The sequence below is a fragment of the Bos taurus genome, chromosome 9 (genome assembly GCF_002263795.3).
Source record: "Bos taurus isolate L1 Dominette 01449 registration number 42190680 breed Hereford chromosome 9, ARS-UCD2.0, whole genome shotgun sequence".
Lineage (NCBI taxonomy): Eukaryota > Metazoa > Chordata > Mammalia > Artiodactyla > Bovidae > Bos > Bos taurus.
In genome coordinates, this window is record NC_037336.1 from 50,860,276 (window position 1) to 50,880,692 (window position 20,417).

At 39.2% G+C, this 20,417-nt stretch overlaps 1 protein-coding gene across 3 annotated transcripts in view; it reads left to right on the forward strand.

The window, feature by feature from the left end:
• Positions 1-20,417, forward strand: part of FBXL4 (F-box and leucine rich repeat protein 4) — a 75,591-nt gene that overhangs the window by 50,832 nt on the left and 4,342 nt on the right. For all 3 annotated transcript variants that reach the window (XM_059889779.1, XM_024996755.2, NM_001076059.1), the window contains 2 exon segments: positions 15,759-15,830; positions 18,501-18,813. In XM_059889779.1, coding sequence (XP_059745762.1) covers positions 15,759-15,830; positions 18,501-18,813 — 385 coding nt within the window.

A 20,417-nucleotide genomic window follows, 5' to 3' on the forward strand; every position in this document is an offset into this window, starting at 1 on the left:
TGGTGGAAAGAAGACTTTGATGCTAGTTCTAGCCCTACCAGTAACAAGCTTAGTGATCTCTTGGTGATCTCTTTCACATAGTCTTTCAAGTTCCAGGATTCTTTATCTGTAAAATGAGAAGACTTTTGTCCCTGAATGCCAGTTTAAAGATAGTGTTAGTCCATGTTTTCATTAGTCCATGGTGAAGTGACTCACTATTTATGAGGGTGTAAAATTGTCAGCTAACTTTTCTTGAGTAGATTTTGCATTCTGAAATTATGAACACCTGTGTTTTACTGCTATATTTACTGTTTTATATTGCCTTGTGTGCTGTAAAGTTTGATACCCTCTGAGCAAGATAACACCTCATTTAAAAAATATTCTGATTAAATTTAACTTTATGAAGAAATGTAGCTTCAGTTCAGTTCAGTTGCTCAGTCATGTCCGACTCTGCGACCCCATGAATCGCAGCACACCAGGCCTCCCTGTCCATCACCAACTCCCGGAGTTCACTCAGACTCAGTCCATCGAGTCAGTGATGCCATCCAGCCATCTCATCCTCTGTCGTCCCCTTCTCCTCCTGCCCCCAATCCCTCCCAGCATCAGAGTCTTTTCCAATGAGTCAACTCTTTGCATGTGTGGCCAAAGTACTGGAGTTTCAGCTTTAGCATCATTCCTTCCAAAGAAATACCAGGGCTGATCTCCTTCACAATGGACTGGTTGGATCTCCTTGCAGTCCAAGGGACTCTCAAGAGTCTTCTCTAGCACCACAGTTCAAAAGCATCAATTCTTTGGCTCTCAGCTTTCTTCACAGTCCAACTCTCACATCCGTACATGACCACTGGAAAAACCATAGCCTTGACTAGATGGACCTTTGTTGGCAAAGTAATGTCTCTGCTTTTGAATATGCTATCTAGGTTGGTCATAACTTTCCTTCCAAGGAGTAAGCGTCTTTTAATTTCATGGCTGCAGGCACCATCTGCAGTGATTCTGGAGCCCCCCAAAAATAAAGTCTGACACTGTTTCCACTGTTTCCCCATCTATTTCCCATGAAGTGATGGGACCAGATGCCATGATCTTCGTTTTCTGAATGTTGAGCTTTAAGCCAACTTTTTCACTCTCTACTTTCACTTTCATCAAGAGACTTTTTAGTTCCTCTTCACTTTCTGCCATAAGGGTGGTGTCATCTGCATATCTGAGGTTATTGATATTTCTCCCGGCAATCTTGATTCCAGCTTGTGCTTCTTCCAGCCCAGCGTTTCTCATGATGTACTCTGCATATAAGTTAAATAGGCAGGGTGACAATATACAGCCTTGACGTACTCCTTTTCCTATTTGGAACCAGTCTGTTGTTCCATGTCCAGTTCTAACTGTTGCTTCCTGACCTGCATACAGATTTCTCAAGAGGCAGATCAGGTGGTCTGGTATTCCCATCTCTTTCAGAATTTTCCACAGTTTACTGTGATCCACACAGTCAAAGGCTTTGGCATAGTCAATAAAGCAGAAATAGATGTTTTACTGGAACTCTCTTGCTTTTTCCATGATCCAGCAGATGTTGGCAATTTGATCTCTGGTTCCTCTGCCTTTTCTAAAACCAGCTTGAACATCTGGAAGTTCACGGTTCACGTATTGCTGAAGCCTGGCTTGGAGAATTTTGAGCATTACTTTACTAGCGTGTGAGATGAGTGCAATTGTACGGTAGTTTGAGCATTCTTTGGCATTGCCTTTCTTTGGGATTGGAATGAAAACTGACCTTTTCCAGTCCTGTGGCCACTGCTGAGTTTGCCACATTTGCTGACATATTGAGTGCAGCACTTTCACAGCATCATCTTTCAGGATTTGAAATAGCTCAACTGGAATTCCATCATCTCCACTAACTTTGTTTGTAGTGATGCTTTCTAAGGCCCACTTGACTTCACATTCCAGGATGTCTGGCTCTAGGTCAGTGATCACACCATTGTGATTATCTGGGTCATGAAGATCTTTTTTGTATAGTTCTGTGTATTCTTGCCATCTCTTCTTAATATCTTCTGCTTCTGTTATGTCCATACCATTTCTGTCGTTTATCGAGACCATCTTTGCATGAAACGTTCCCTTGGTATCTCTAATTTTCTTGAAGAAATCTCTAGTCTTTCCCATTCTGTTGTTTTCCTCTTATTTCTTTGCATTGATTGCTATGGAAGGCTTTCTTATCTCTTCTTGCTATTCTTTGGAACTCTGCATTCAGATGCTTATATCTTTCCTTTTCTCCTTTGCTTTTGCTTCTCTTCTTTTCACAGCTATTTGTAATTTGTAAGATTAAATTTAACTTTAAGAAGAAATGTAGCTTAGTTCATTATTAAGTAAACCTTCAGAAAGAAAAGTAGGGTAAAAACTAATAAATTATATAACTTGCTAGGCATCTTACATCTGGGTTGATTTGTAAAAACGTTTCCCATGATATGCTTTTGAAATGTTACAAATTCACATCATCTAAGTGTGAGGGAATCATTAAATAGTCTACAATTTTCTTCAATTTACCTCCAGAAGCTGATAGTATATGATTATATATTTTATAAAAAGTTTGATTTTATAGAGATTGAGAAGATTTCATAGCTCAAGACTGGAGACCTTATACATATGTATCCAAGTCTAAATAGCATCAACTCTGCTTCCCCCAGTCACTTAAACATAGATGTGAAATCACTGTATGATTTCATTAAGTAAAATTTGGTTTGTACCATATGTTACTACCTATTAAAGTTTGTTTTTATTAATCCAGCTGCCAAAAGACCATAAAATCATTTTTAAATTTATTCTAGATGATTTTTCTGACATTTAGTACATAGAAAAAATTATAAAATTGATTTTCATTGATCTGCATTGGACTTACAATAAAATAAAAAATAATCTCATTTTAGTGATACAAATGGCAAAATTCAAAATGGAGAAAAACCTACCCAGGCAGTGTTGACTTTTAACAGCTTCCCAGCTCTGTATTCAGTGCTCTCTGCCTATACTTTATTTACATCTGTTATCTTGTCATTCTCAGGATCTGCATCAGACTCCCCTATAGGCACTAAGTGACTCAGAGGAATAAAGGGAAAAGACAACACAATCAACTGGTCTCTTTTAAAACAAACCAAAGTGACAACACTGGTAATCGTATCAATCTGTAAGCACCTCCCTTGTTACTTAAGCAAAACATTATGGGCTTCCCTGGTAGCTCAGATGGTTAAGAATCTGCCTGCAATTTGGGAGACTTGGGTTTGATCCCTGGGTCAGGAAAATCCCCTGGAGAAGGGAATGCAGCCCACTCCAGTTTTCTTGTCTGGAGAATTCCATGGAGAGAGGAGCCTGGTGGGCTATTCTCATGGGGTCACAGTTGGACAATGGCACCCCACTCCAGTACTCTTGCCTGGAAAATCCCGTGGACGGAGGAGCCTGGTAGGCTGCAGTCCATGGTGTTGCTAAGAGTCGGACACGACTGACCGACTTCACTTTCACTTTTCACTTCCATGCATTGGAGAAGGAAATGGCAACCCGATCCAGTGTTCATGCCTGGAGAATCCCAGGGATGGGGGAGCCTGGTGGGCTGCCGTCTATGGGGTCACACAGAGTCAGACACGACTGAAACGACTTAGCAGCAGCAGGGTCAGAATTGCCCTATATGCTGGTAGGTAGAGCCTGGTATGCTGATGTGGCACCTCCCTGAGCCAGTGGTGAAACAGTGGGTCCAGAGCACTACGCTTCTCTCTACCTGACAGATTTTACCAACAAGACCTGCTGCAGTGACCACTGAGCCTCATGTATAACCTTGTTAGAAACTGGGGTTGTATCACAATGCATTTTGTGTGTACTGTCTGATTGCTGCTTTGGTAGTCAATTAAAATGAAAGCAACCTTAAAACAAGCCCCAAGTGTCATTTTGAAACCCAGCCTTTTATGCCCTGGCCTAGTTCATTAAGATTTTTCTCCCCAGCTCCACTGCTTTTGATTATACCATAGCTAGTACCCTACTGTGGAGAAGGCAATGGCAACCCACTCTTGCCTGGAAAATCCCATGGACAGAGGAGCCTGGTGGGCTGCAGTCCATGGGGTCGTGGAGAGTCGGACACGACTGAGCGACTTCACTTTCACTTTTCACTTTCTTGCATTGGAGGAGGAAATGGCAACCCACTCCAGTGTTCTTGCCTGGAGAATCCCAGGGACGGGGAGCCTGGTGGGCTGCCGTCTATGGGGTCGCACAGAGTCGGACACGACTGAAGCGACTTAGCAGCAGCAGCAGCAGCAGCAGCAGTACCCTACTGTGAGAAGAAACAGCAGTAAGATCTTTAGCAGACTTTAACTATGGTTAAAACTGCTCAGCAGCAAGTTCTGGGTATCTGATTCAGACATTATTTTATAATGTAAAAATTGGGAAGATATTTGTTTTTTAGTCTGTATCAGAGACCCACATCATAAAACAGTTCTCTTGGTTTTCCCACTTTAAAGATTTATGTGCTTGAGAAAGTCACTTATACTAAGCTGAAAGTTTACCTGTTAAAAAATTTACCCTATCACATAGGCTATTGAGAAGACCAAATTAGATCGTACTTGTAAATAACATCACACTGTAAATTAGATAGACTTGTGTACATGTGAAAATGATAGTATAGATTTTTTCAGCATAATCCTACAAATTATTCCCAACTTTGTGAAGTATTCTTATAGATCCTCCTAAATAGGAATATCTTTTCCATCATGTGCTATGGGAGAAGGCAATGGCACCCCACTCCAGTACTCTTGCCTGGAAAATCCCATGGGTGGAAGATCCTCGTAGGCTGCAGTCCATAAGGTCGCTAAGAGTCGGACACCACTGAGGGACTTCACTTTCACTTTTCGCTTTCATGCATTGGGGAAGAAAATGGCAACCCACTCCAGTACTCTTGCCTGGAGAATCCCAGGGATGGGGGAGCCTGGTGGGCTGCCGTCTATGGGGTTGCACAGAGTCGGACACAACTGAAGTGACTTAGCAGCAGCAGCATGTGCTATGAGGGACTTAGGTTAAATTACTGCTTTCATGCTTCTGATCTGTTTCTGGTAAAAGGAAAGTACATTCCTAACTATAAACTCCATAATGAGAGGGATCATGTTTGACTGTTTATGTCTTTACAGCTAGTATGTAGAACATTGTCTGGTATTCACTATAGTGAATATATATAGTAGATACTTGGTAAACCTGTGTTGAATGAATGAGTGATAGCTCTTGCTTGTCAATTTCTCTTTTCTTTGTTCGATAAGTTCATAAGCATCAGATAAGTTTGTCTTTCTACAGAATAACCACATCAGCTAAGCAGATGGATGGGAGATCTACAACTTGGAAAACTTGTAAAAAAATTTTTTAAACTTGTATTTGTTCAGAATTTTTAGCTCTAAAAAAAGATAGTGAAATATATTTCTATTTGTTTTGTTTATTTTATCAGATCTTTTTCCTTCCTTAGATATGTTTAGGATTGTGATGAAAAATTACTTCATCAGAGATGGCAAGTGTTTTTTTAAAACATCAAAAAAAAAAAAAGAGAGTGAGAAAAAAAATCATTAGATAATCTCTTTTCAGAGTTACGGGTATATATACATTGATTGAATTTCAGTAGATGCAAGGCTGTAATTGTATGCCTGATGAAAAGATAGTGCAAAGGGATGGAGAACAGAAATGACCCATATGCTGAAGTTAAGACCCTGTTTAATGCGTGATCTCAGAATAACTAGTGAAACGAGTGGTTAAATGCAGTAATTTTCTTTTTACTGAATTTGGTAGGTCCTTGATGATTGTATAGGCAAGACTTAAGGCAAAAGATGGGGACAAACATGAAGAAGACTTTAATTGTAGGTAGTTTCTTCTACCATTAATGACAAGGAAGTTAGGATAGTAGAGTGAGATATGTAAGATTGGAAAGACTTTTAAGTTCTTTTTGTTCTTTTTATCTCTATTCACAGGATTCTTGTTACTTATGATAAACATTAATTACAAGTCCTTCTTTAGCCATACATGATGATATATTTTTGTGAGAGAGAGCTGTAGAAATTTAACTCATGAAATAGACTCTTAAATATTTACAAAGAAAGAGCTTTTATTTTGAAATAAGTTTAGACTTACGAAAAGTTGCATACAAAATAGATTGCTCTACTTTATGCATATTTTTTTCTGAACCATTTGAAAGTAATAAAGATATAACTCTCCTTTACCCCTAAAGGGGCATATATCTGCAACTATTCTTAAATACTTGTTCCATGGGCTGAATTGTGTCTCCCCAAAATTTATTATGTTGAAGTCCTGACCCCTAGTACCTCATAATATGACGGTATTTGGAGATAGGGTCTTTCAAGGGATGATTAAGTTAAATGAGGTCATTAGGGCGGGGCCTGATCCAATATGAGTGGTCTCCTTATGAGCAGAGATTAGGTCACAGACACACAGAGGGGAGACCATATGAAAGCACCAAAAGTAAATGGCAGGTTTCAAGCCAAGAGGAGAGGCCTGAGAAGAAATTAGCCCTGCTAACACCTCGATCTCAGACGTCTAGCCTCCAGAATTGTGAAAAAATTAATCTCTGTTGTTTAAGTTACCCAGTCTACAGCATTTTGTCATGACAGTTCTAGCAAACTAATACAACTTGTACAGGATAGCTTTTTAACATACTGCACAAAAAGTGACTTCAAGAGAAGGCCTTCACATTGTCTAAAGCAATCTGGATTAGTGTTAGGAGTTTCAACCTGTTTACCTTTTCTTTGTTTTGGGGGAAAAAATATCTGGAGTTGGGGGTGAGTTGGGGTGTGCAGGTTGCTCAGTAAGAATGTCATTCTGTTGCTTAGCAGCAGACAAGAGAACCAAGAGTGTTTTTTTAAAAGTTGGAGTTATAAATGGAACACCTGCATCCAGTTTTGATTGCCTCACTTCAAGAATGATAGAGCATAAATTGAAAGAATTTGAAGAAGTGAAAAAACTGATTATAGGTTTTGTAGGGGACTAGTATATGACAGTGACCTGTAAGTGTGGTACAGCAACTGTTTACCTGGCTCACTGCGCTGGGACAACAGTTTCAAGGGCCCCACTGCCTTCATCTTCATGGACTAGAGGACAAACAAAAGCAGTTAATCTTTACTTCTGTTGAATATCAAAACTCACTTCCTGTTTTCTTTTTTCTGTCCTGGTTTATATATAAGTAAAATGTGTACCACTCCCATCTGTTGATGAGAGCACCTGGGCTTTCCTACAGAAGATGCATGTCTTTTGAAAATAGTATGATTTGATTTAGTGCCATGAATTTGCTTTCTGACACATAGATAATGATGTTCTTCTGGCTGCATTCTTACTTGATTTAAAGAACACATTTATGTATATTGGTAAGTAGAGCACACATGGCCTTTATATTGTTTATTTATTTTTAAAAGCTTTTGGCCAAGTCACAGGACTGTGGGATCTTAGCTGCCTGACCAGGGATCGAACCTAGACCCCCTGCAGTGGAAGTGTGCAGAGCCTTAACCACTGGACGGCATGGAAAGTCCCTGATCTTTCTTTTAGTAGAGCGAGTGCAGCTAACAAACTCAGGAGGAGGAATGGCCTCTTGCCAAAACCAGTGCTGATTACTAACTGAGATCAAGAGGAACACTTGAAGTAGGAAGAACCTACTTTGGTCACTTCTGTTGACTAATACAGGCTGTTGTTAGCTGTATCTAAAATGCAGTCCATTTTAAACAGCTTCATTTAGCTAGATAACATGTAAACCTTGGAAACAGTGTCAGACTTTATTTTTGGGGGCTCCAAAATCACTGCAGATGGTGATTGCAGCCATTAAATTAAAAGATGCTTACTCCTTGGAAGGAATGTTATGACCAACCTAGATAGCATATTCAAAAGCAGAGACATTACTTTGCCAACAAAGGTTTGTCTAGTCAAGGCTATGGTTTTTCCAGTGGTCATGTACAGATGTGAGAGTTGGACTGTGAAGAAAGCTGAGCGGTGAAGAATTGATGCTTTTGAACTGTGGTGTTGGAGAAGACTCTTGAGAGTCCCTTGGACTGCAAGGAGATCCAACCAGTCCATCCTAAGGGAGATCAGTCCTGGGTGTTCATTGGAAGGACTGACGCTAAAGCTGAAACTCCAATACTTTGGCCACCTCATGCAAAGAGTTGACTCATTGGAAAAGACCCTGATGCTGGGAGGGATTGGGGGCAGGAGGAGAAGGGGATGACAGAGGATGAGATGGCTGGATGGCATCACTGACTTGATGGACATGAGTTTGGGTGAACTCTGGGAGTTGGTGATGGACAGGGAGGCCTGGCGTGCTGCGATTCATGGGGTCGCAGAGTTGGACACGACTGAGCAACTGAACTGCACTGAACTGAAAACAAAAGATATTAATAATTATTTGTTTTTAAACAGAATCAAGAATTAAGATTTAAATAACTTCTCATATATTATATTCCAAAACTAACAAACTTTTTAAAGTCCTTAATATAGGTCTCCAGGAAAGAATTTGTCTATACTTCTTTTCTATCTTGGATGGGTTTATAGAAGTGCCAGGGGAAATATGAGGCTTTTGGTGGAGGTGAGTGTTTGTGACCTGTGTGATTGGCTATGATTCAGCTACAGTGAGAAGCCTTTTGGCTTCTTGGGGGTCAGATTCGTTATCATCCACAATCATTACAGTAAGCAATATACCAGGTATAAGCAGTCTACCTGGTAAGGACACATTTGTTAGAGACGGCTGATTAACACACTCTTTCACTGTTAGCACATCACAGGGGAAACCAAATTACAGTTATGAGACCTGTATAGTGAGTTTAGAATGAGAACCATGAGTGTTACTTATGTGACTTAAATGCTTCAAGACTTCAGCACAAAGCAGATCGATAACTTTCTCTTAACAGGAAGGAAAGGTATGCTTTTGGAAGAAGATAGTCTTTGGACACGTGTACCCTCTTCACCTGAGCATCATTTAGATGAACAATGTCAAGTGTTCATCTTGTGTGCTTCACCAAGTGTGCTTCAGACTTGTCTCCAGTGCTCTCTAAATAATCCAACCCTTAACCCTCAGATCAAAGCATTCTTTCTCTTAATGTAGGCAGTAAGGTTACAGCCCAGTTCAGCTGGTATGCAAAGTGCTATGACTTTTTGACTGTACATCTCTGCCATCATCCATCATGGGTTGATAAGGAAAATGATTGGTTTAGTCATCTGTGACCAAAGATGTGTTCAACTGTATTATTATAGGAGAGATTCACTACCATGGTAAAAATAAACTCTGAAATGAGACTATCAGTTCAGTTCAGTTCAGTCGCCAGTTCAGTCGCTCAGTTGTGTCTGACTCTTTGCGACCCCATGAATCGCAGCACACCAGGCCTCCCTGTCCATCACCAACTCCCGGAGTTCACTCAGACTCATGTCCATCGAGTCAGTGATGCCATCCAGCCATCTCATCCTCTGTCGTCCCCTTCTCCTCCTGCCCCCAATCCCTCCCAGCATCAGAGTCTTTTCCAATGAGTCAATTCTTCGCATGTGTGGCCAAAGTACTGGAGTTTCAGCTTTAGCATCATTCCTTCCAAAGAAAGGAATGGATCTCCTTCAGAATGGACTGGTTGGATCTCCTTGCAATCCAAGGGACTCTCAAGAGTCTTCTCCAACACCACAGTTCAAAAGCATCAATTCTTCGGTGCTCAGCCTTCTTCACAGTCCAACTCTCACATCCATACACGACCACAGGAAAAACCATAGCCTTGACTAGACAGACCTTTATTGGCAAAGTAATGTCTCTGCTTTTGAATATGCTATTTAGGTTGGTCATAACTTTCCTTCCAAGGAGTAAGTGTTTTTTAATTTCATGGCTACAGGCACCATCTGCAGTGATTTTGGAGCCCAAAAAAATAAAGTCTGACACTCTTTCCACTGTTTACCCATCTATTTCCCATGAAGTGATGGGACTGGATGCCATGATCTTCGTTTTCTGAATGTTGAGCTTTAAGCCAACTTTTTCATTCTCCACTTTCACTTTTATCAAGAGGCTTTTGAGTTCCTCTTCACTTTCTGCCATAAGGGTGGTGTCATCTGCATATCTGAGGTTATTGATATTTCTCCCGGCAATCTTGATTCCAGCTTGTGCTTCTTCCAGCCCAGCGTTTCTCATGATGTACTCTGCATAGAAGTTAAATAAGCAGGGTGACAATATACAGCCTTGACGTACTCCTTTTCCTATTTGGAACCAGTCTGTTGTTCCATGTCTAGTTCTAACTGTTGCTTCCTGACCTGCATAGATTTCTCAAGAGGCAGATCAGGTGGTCTGGTATTCCCATCTCTTTCAGAATTTTCCACAGTTTATTGTGATCCACGCAGTCAAAGGCTTTGGCATAGTCGATAGAGCAGATAGATGTTTTACTGGAACCGTCTTGCTTTTTCCATGATCCAGTGGATGTTGGCAATTTGATCTCTGGTTCCTCTGCCTTTTCTAAAACCAGCTTGAACATCTGGAAGTTCACGGTTCACGTATTGCTGAAGCCTGGCTTGGAGAATTTTGAGCATTACTTTACTAGCGTGTGAGATGAGTGCAATTGTACGGTAGTTTGAGCATTCTTTGGCATTGCCTTTCTTTGGGATTGAAATGAAAACTGACCTTTTCCAGTCCTGTGGCCACTGCTTAGTTTTCCACATTTGCTGACATATTGAGTGCAGCACTTTCACAGCATCATCTTTCAGGATTTGGAAGAGCTCAACTGGAATTCCATCACCTCCACTAGCGTTGTTCGTAGTGATGCTTTCTAAGGCCCACTTGACTTCACATTCCAGGATGTCTGGCTCTAGGGCAAGGCAAATGTGTGTGATTTAGTCTTAGGTTTTGTTGTTTCACACACATTGGTTTTTAGAATTTGACACTGGAAAAGGTCAGTTTTCATTCCAACCCTAAAGAAGGGCAGTACCAAAGAATGTTAAAACTACCACACAATTGCACTCATACTAGCAAGGTAATGCTCAAAATCCTTCAAGCTAACCTTCAGCAGAACGTGAACCGAGAAATTCCAGATGTACAAGCTGGATTTAGAAAATACAGAGGAACCAAAGATCAAATTGCCAGCATTCACTGGATTATACAGAAAGCAAGAGAATTCCAGAAAAACATGTGCTTCATTGACTATGTGAAAGCCTTTGACTGTGTGGATCACAACAAACTGGAAAATTCTTAAAGAGATGGGAATACCAGACCACCTTAGCTCTCCTAAGAAACCTGTATGAAGTTCAAGAAGAAACAGAATCTGACATGGAACGATGAACTGGTTCAAAATTGGAAAGGAGTATGACAAGACTCTATATTGTCACTCTGCTTATTTAACTCGCCCAAGATAGTTTCTTAGGCAAACTCTGGGAGATGGTGAGGGACAGGGAAGCCTGGTGTCCATGAAGTTGCAAAGAGTCAGACTCGCTGAGCGACTGAATAATGACATGATCTTGAACATTCTCTTTTTAGAGTTCAATCACAAGTCTAACTTTTCTACCACAATTTTGATCTTCAGGTTTAACCTATTAAAGACAATATTATTTTCAAGTTGTGGTTATGTATCAGTATATAAACTGTATCATATTATATATTTAAACAGTATAAAAGAAACAGTTTATAGTAGGTGATTTATACAAACATCTATAAAGTAATTGAATTTAAATATCCTAAATATAGTTAGTTTCAAGTACTTTAAATGGTTCTTAAAATACTTCAACTTTTAGTTTATATTTCCCTTACCCAAATTTATTGATATTGGAATGCTGGGCCCTCCAAAAATTAAATTAGAGAAAGAGAAATTCATACATGTATGTGTATCTTAAATTTCAATAATTGAGTTATTGTGTTCTTAGGATTTCTTTGGTGGTATTTCTTATGTAAATTTATAAATATTCATTAGTGAATACACTTTTCTAACATCTCATCTCATTACTTGTAGTTACTGCTCTGATGTGTTTGAAACATCATCAGTGAAAGCACATTTGTGATAAGGTGATGTCACTAGTCTATTTTAGTTAATGTATGTTTGTGATATATAGACTTGTTATCTGTTTCATTAATATGCTGTCTAGGAATCATGTTTTAGAGTAGGAAATACTGATTTAAAAAATTCTACCATCCTATATTAAGAGTGTTGTAAGTAAGGGTTGTATTCGTTATTAAAGATAAGCAACAATTTTTAACTGTAAAAAATTTTAATTGTAAGATGTATTAACTAGTTAAAATAATTATAAACCTATATTAATGTAAAATAGTGATCATAATATTGCAGATGTAGATTATATAAGGTCTCATTATATTATAAAATGTGCATGATGTATATATAATTGTTATTCTACTAAGCTCTAAATCTGGACTATCTAAAACTTATATGTGAGTATAATAAGCATCAGTTATCATTTTATTAAGTATTTTTGCTTAGCACTTTAGAAGTCTGGAAGAAAGGAGATTATGATAGGAGATTACTTTATGGATAGCATCACTTAAAAAAACCATCAATGAAAATTTGAATTTCTATCTTCTTTCATCTTTTACATATGCTTTTTAAAACTTTTTATTTATTTATTTTTGGCTGTGCTAGGTCTCCATGGCTGCAGAGGCTCTGTCTAGTTTCAGTGAGCAGAGGCTCTTCTTCAGGGTGATGTGCAGGCTTCTCATTGCAGTGGTTTCTCTTGCTGCAGATCAGGCTCCAGAGTGCTAGGGCTTTAGTAGTTGTGGCATGTGGGCTCAGTATTTGGGACTCCTGGGTTCTAGAGCACAGGCTTAATAGTTGTGGTGCAAGGGCTTAGTTGCTCCACGGCATGTGGGATCTTCCTGGACAGGCAATGTACCAGTGTCTCCTTCACTGGCAGGCAGCTTCTTTCCCACAAGCCACCAGGGAATCCCTCCTTTATTTCTTAATAAATTTCCTTGTAACAAGTAGAGGCAGTAATAATTCCCTGTAACCTATAGTTATCCATTGGATTTTGAAGCTGCTGATCAAGGCCAGTAGGTAGATTTCAGGTAGAATGCAAAAGGATTCTTTCTTTATGAGTGGAAATCCTACTTACCAGGTGCCAGCATTCATCTAGAGCAGGGGTCCCCGACCTCTGGGATCTAATGCCTGATGATCTGAGGTAGAGCTGATGTAATAATAGAAATAAAGTGCACAATAAATATAGTGTACTTTAATCATCCCCAAACTGGTCCCCCCAACCCTGGTCCATGGAAAAATTATCTTCCAGGAAACCTCTCACTGGTGCCTAAAAGGCTGGGGACTACTGACCTAGAGTATGGTTTGAAAATTCTGTAGAAGGAATTAACATGGATCCAGTCATTTCTTAGTAACTCCCTTCCACAGTGATTTAAATAACGTTGACCTTTGTTTAAAAATTGCAAACTCATTTGAAAATGAATCTGCTGCTTTGCATTATTAAAGCTACTAACTATTTAAATTGTATTTTAATTTTATAGAGCTACTCTTATGCTTATATTGAATTTTACAGGACTAACCAGCAGAATTTGTCAATTTGGGGACCTTAAAGGTATCTTAAATCTTTTAAATGAGAGGTTCATAAAATTGTTCAGTTTTTATTTCTGAATACCTTTTTTGTAGTACCCTTAATGTAGCTTTAATCCATCTGTTTGTGTGTTCTAGAAGTGTAGAAGTGCTTCAAATAGTCATTAAGGTAGAATTGTTTTCTTAAGTTGGAGGTGGGCCCGTTCATTCTGAGGATAGTAAATATTTTCGACCTTGCAGGCCATATGGTCTCTGTCTTAACTACTCAGCCCTGCTGCTGTAGAGTGAAAAGTTATAAACAATACAGAAAGAAATGGGTGTGCCTTGTTTCAACAAAACTTTATTTATAAAAACAGACAATAGGCCAATGAGCCGTGTTTCATCGACTCCTGCTCTAAATCATTGAGTCTGTGGTCTCTCTAAAATCAGGTCATTTTATGCCTGGAAGTGAAGAGGCAGTTTCTGCTTTTTGCTTTATCATCAATAGTAGTACTTTCATTCTGAATACTAATAGAATAGAGAAAAGAAAAGATACTAAAGATACTCTAGATTGGTTAACTGGATTTGGAGAGATTGCCGGCTGATCTATAGAGGTGTGCTCTATACCTGGGAAAGATTGAAAGCAGGAGGAGAAGGGGACAACAGAGGATGAGATGGTTGGATGGCATCACTGACTCGATGGACATGAGTTTGAGCAAGCTCTGGGAGTTGGTGATGGACAGGGATGCCTGGTGTGCTACAGTCTATGGGGTTGCAGGGTCGGACACAACTGAGTGACCGACCTGAACTGATACCTGGGTATTCCCACAGTCTCTGGTTTATCATGAGCTCTGCTGGAGAAAGTCAGGAAACTGTTAACTTGTGCTTGCTCACCTCAGTGCTACCAGTCAACCGTTTTATTTATCTCTATTTGACTCCTTGTTACATTCCTCACAGCATCTCTTCCAAGGTCATTCTTATCCCCTCATAGCTTGGTATCAGCATTTGATCTCTCATCTCTTATTTAGGAAAGATGTGTGGTATCATTCAATATGAATCTCTTATGTTCTATGTTAGTTCCTTTTTTAAGGTAGGAATGAAAAATGATCATTTTTATCTACAATTAAATGAAGTTTTAATTCTCAATTTAATATGCAGACTGTGTAAGTTATTGTAAAATATTTGCCTAAATAAGTAGAATTAGCTGTGAACAGTGAAGGAACTCAGCCATACATATACATGTATCCATTCTCCCCCAAACACCCCTCCCATCCAGGCTGCCACATAACATTAGGCAGAGTTCCATTACTATTCAGTAGGTCTTTGTTGGTAATCCATTTTAAATATAGCACTGCTTTTTTTTTTTTTTTTTTGGTTTTGTAACACTTGAAATAGATTAAACAGAAGTTAAATACTATCATTTTAATTTTGTTAGATGTTATTTATTTAGCTCAAATGTTTAGAAAGTTTGCCACGTTTGAGTAGTAGTTTTTTTTTAGTTTATAAAAGAAAAAACTAGTAATCTGAATGTTTTGCATTGTTTTAAAATTTGTCACAGTGGGCATGTAATCAAGTGAGATTTTGATTGTTTAGAGATGTTTCAGGAACCATGATTATGTAGCAGTCTCGCACACCTTTGGGTTTCTTTAGTGGTGAGACTGTTTTCACTGCCCAGGATGGATGGGCTGAAATGGCAGGAACATGACTAGAAAGCTCACGTTATATACGTTTCAGTCAGCATGTTGCTAGTGACAGGTGCTCGATGGTTGTTGGGATCCTTGTCAACAAAGAGAATCCTTTGACATTAAAGTCACTGGCTCCATCCTGATTTGGGGTGGCTATTGGCAGTTCCATCAGGCTGCAGCTGATCAGTGAATGTCAAAGTTGTGCTGTTCTACACTGTCACCAGCTCTCGGTGTGTGTGTGTGTGTGTGTATGTGTGTTTTAGGAGGGATGGTTTGGCTTATCTTGTTATTTCGTCTTCACCGGGCTTTCAAATTGCTTACCTTTGGGAAATGCACTGAGAGGTCATAGGGAATATAAGTGTCTTTAGGACATGCAAAATCATATACAGAGTGACGACTTATGTGGAGACGAGTAATGATTACCTTGACTCCAAGCCAATCAATGGTGTGAACACCTGGGGACTCATTAAATGGCATTTGTGGTGTCTGTAACTGAGGTTTTGAGCTCTGTTTCAGGAAAAGCAGTGACAGCCCCTAATGTCTAATTGACCTCTTTGTTTCACTTTCTTTCTTTTTCCTTATTTGCGTCTGATGTGGGTCCCAATGGCAGCAAACAGCCCTGCTCAGCATTTTGAACTTCTGTTCAGACCTTCAGCACCTCAGTTTGGGTAGTTGTGTCATGGTAAGTATTGGAAAATTATTTTTTCTTCCCATAGGTGAATTTTATCCTGACTCACCCCACACCCACCCGCAGCTTTTCAGATTTATGGTTAACAACTGTGCACCCCACTTTCAAACATTTTTCTTAAATTGAAGAGTTTGTCTTTGAAACATGGACATTACTTATCTGTGAGAACAAGGAGAGAAGTATAGTGTGGTGTAAAGTGGGTGGTTCTGCCTCAAGTAATATGTTATCTCAGACAAGCTATTTACCTCTCTGGGCTTCTTTACAAAATAGTGCATCAATCATACCCAAATGCCAGTAGTTTGGTAACTTTTTCACGAGGCTAATTTTAGTTTTTGAGATCTGAGATTATTTCCTGGAAATGTTGATGATAGTAGATAATTTTATTTTGTTTGCTCCTGTGTTTGTTTTAGTGCCCTTATTGAGTAAGATAAAATGATGGCCACAAGCCTATGTTGATGCTCACATATTTTTTGAAGCGTCACTGGTCTATGAAATCCAAAAGTCTAGGGACTCTTGGAATAAATAATCTTGAGATTTAAAATTGTAGTTTACAGGCCATTAAAAGAGTTCATGGCATGAATTAAATGTTTTTCAACTAAATGGCATGGTTAGTAGATAGTGCTGACACTTAAGGGACAGCAGAGCCCTTGGTGTGTGTATGTATGTGTGTTCTGTGTACGTGTGTGTGCATACACACTCAAAGGAAATGCATCTCCCAGTGTAACTAACTGTAGAGCAACCTATTCCTTTTTATTTTTATTTCCTGCCCCTGCCCCCGCCACCACGCACACACTCAAAGCAGACTCAGGAAATCCTAAATCATTCCAGTTTTTCATCCACTTATTAGGAAGACCTTAATAAGCAGGATGAAGGTAATGGCACCCCACTCCAGTACTCTTGCCTGGAAAATCCCATGGATGGAGGAGCTTGGTGGGCTGCAGTCCATGGGGTTTCTAAGAGTTGGACATGACTGAGTGACTTCACTTTCACTTTTCACTTTCATCCATTGGAGAAAGAAATGGCAACCCACTCCAGTATTCTTGCCTGGAGAATCCCAGGGACTGGGAAGTCTGGTAGGCTGCCCTCTATGGGGTCGCACAGAGTCGGACACGACCGAAGCGACTTAGCAGCAGCAGCAACAACAGCAGGAAGCCATTTCATGGGCTTCTGTTGGGTCCTTCTAGTTTCTCTTCTACATGAGCTCAGTGACATTCCGTGGCACTTTCTGTGACAACACACCAGCCAGTTACTGTCACTTGGATCTTTGCCTATTGTTAGCCTGCCTTCTTTAGATTGGTAAGGACCCTGTTTTAACTTTGGCTACAGGTTTCTGCCTGTTAATTACCTCCCCATAAAGTAGAGCAGCATTCTCTAGAAAAACAGGCCTCTGATCACAGGCACTTTAGAGTTGGAATTATGTATGTTTATAGTTGGAATTAGGTGTAGTAGCAGGCAACATTTTCCAAAGTTGACCTATGGAACGTTAGTCTTAAAAGATATTCAATTTAGAAAGTTGTGTATCTATGGGAAAGAGTAGGGCAGATAGGAATTCTGGGTCAAAATTAGGAAACAATGCTCCTATATCCTCGTCCTGACATTTTCAATAGTATGTCCTACAATAGACAGTTTGCCTTTTCTTAAGCCAGGATTTTCTAGCTTTACCTGACACTGAACCTGTTTTTCCATATCACATCTATGAACGTGTCCCACTCATTCCCAGAGACCCCGGCAGCCGCTACTCCCTCCTTCAACCCCTGCCACTGTACTCACTGTCACAGCACCTTGTTTATTATTTTACTTATCACTCTCTGAATTTATTTTGGTCACTTATCTGTCTGTATGTCTTTCCAAGGAATGTGAACATGGTATTTTTTTTTTTTTTTTTTTGGTTCACTGTTGTTGCTGATATCTGGAGTAGTGCTGGCACACTGTAGATGAAACTATGAATAAAGAAATAAAAGGAAGTAATCATTGGAAATGTTTGCTGTTTCATTTCCTTTTGATGTCTGGTGATAATGCCAATACCTGATTATAACAAAAGCAAATAAAACTCTTAAAAGAATCTGTTTAAAGAAACATCATTAAAACAGTCAAAGTCCATGAACAATGTTTAATTCTTGATTAGTAGAAGCTTATCTCATGATCATGAGTTAAATCACTGGACACCTCTGGTAACTGACAACAGCTAATGTATCACCATCTAAATTATTTTCAGGTTGCATTTTCAGTCTCCAAGGACCTCATGTAACCAAAACTAGTATCCTTATTAGTACTATCAACATATTCACTTACTATTTTAGAGCCTATCAAAGTGCAGGCCTTTCTCAGGGAGATCTTACATTCCTATCAAAGCGGCAACAGCGCTGTCAAAATGGGAGGCGTACACGAAATAATCCTGAGGATTTCAGGCTGCCTTTGGATTTAATTCATTAACATCCTGTCTGGAATTCTTTTAAGTGGCTTTTTAAGGACGTGATTACTCTTGCTGTTTTATCAAACAGCGGCCGCTCTGGGAGATGAGCGAGCAGATCTGTATTAACCTCAATGTGGGGATGTTTACATGGAAGCAAACAACAGGAGGTGATTAAGGATGTTTGAACATGCTCCAGACAGTTTCTGTTTCTGAGCATAGTATGGGAAAGACTGAAATTACTTGATTTCCAGATTGAAGACTACGACGTGACAGCTAGCATGATAGGAGCCAAGTGTAAAAAACTCCGGACTCTGGATCTGTGGAGGTGTAAGAACATCACTGAGAGCGGGATAGCCGAACTGGCTTCTGGATGTCCGCTTCTGGAGGAACTTGACCTCGGCTGGTGCCCTACTCTGCAGAGCAGCACCGGGTGCTTTGCCAGACTGGCACACCAGCTTCCAAACTTGCAGAAACTCTTTCTAACGGCTAACAGGTCGGTGTGTGACACAGACATCGAAGAACTGGCCAGTAATTGTACCAGATTACGCCAACTGGACATATTAGGTAAGGTGCAGTCTGTAAGTTTTGTTTTAAAGCCTTGACATAAAAGCTAATCTCAGACATTTTATAAAGAAAAAAAAAATCTTGGATGCAATCAAAATGTTGTCTTGATAATTATAACTGTCCTTAAGTAGGAGAGGGAGGGCAATAACAGAATTTTATCAGTGAACTTACCAGAAAGCTCTGAATAATCCTTAGTTCTTGGTCTAGTGAGAAGAATGAGAGTTTGGATGAGCCGTGTTCTCCATTTTTATTGACAGATAAAAAATAATCCGTTTGTGTAATGAATTCAAGACACACACACGGCTTCTTGATGTTAAATTCTTGATTAAAGAATACTGTCTCTATCCCTGATGATTGTGCTTTTAGGAGTAGTTCTACCCTAAGGCAGAGCTATTGAAAATCCTTCCCAGTTCTGGGATTCCTTGTGTCTTTATTGCAATTTACAGCCAGAAACTGTGTGATATTTTGTTACTTCTGATGTTGGCCAGAATTGCTAGGATGCCTACAGTTATAATTGCCCACACAGTTGTGAACCCAAAACACTTGCACTGTGTTTCTGGTAATCTATTAATACTAATAGAGTAGTCCTTGAAGTGCTAGTTATATCTTTTCCTGTTTATTCAACATTTAACCAAAGGGAAACCTGAAGATTTTCAGCACTGGTGTTTCTGGTTTCACTTAAAATCTCTCCACAGTCCAGGCTTATGGTACCTTTGTAGATGTTGCTTATATAGTCACATGTTACTTATCAAAGTTACTTATAGGCAGAAATTGTTTCTTAAAAACTTAGGAATGGAAAATTAAGCATATGGGATTAATAGTTACAAACTAAGCAACAAAGATATATATATGCTAGAATTATATCCAGTATCTTATAATAACTTATAATGGAATATAATCTTCAAAAATTACTGAATCATTATACCATATACCTGAAACTAATACAATATTATAAATCAACTATACTTCAGTAAAAGTAAATACATTTTTAAAAATCAGTAAAAAAACAGTTGATTAAAAAAAATTTAGGAAAAACTTCTTGTTTATTATATACACACTTTGGGCTAGATACTTCGTCTGTGTTATATTCTCCTTCATCTTCATAGCTCAGAAAGCTGGATATCATTTGTCTTTTCATAGTTGAGGGTGCTGGAGTCAGCAGTTGACATGTAGCAGAGCAAGGGTCAAGCACAAGGATTTTGACCCCAGGATCAGTACTGTCTTTTCAAAACACCACGCCCACTTAACTTGCTTGTTTCTTTTCCTGCCTATTCACGTTCTCCCTTGAATTAGCCTAGACTTTTGTATAAGATAGATATTTTGGAATTTTCAAAAAAAAGTCAGTCACAGGGACAATGAGAAAAAGCAGCCAAAGGCCTGTAAAAATAATCATGCTGTGGTGGATTCACGTTGATGTATGGTAAAACCAATACAATATTGTAAAGTAATTAGCCTCCAATTAAAATAAATAAATTTATATTAAAAAAAATAATAATCATGAATTCCATCAGGCTTCACTTCAGAGGATGGTGCCAGTGTTGTTTAAAATCTATCTTACAGTTCCCCATCCAAAAAAACCCTCAAATAAACCCCGAAACATACAC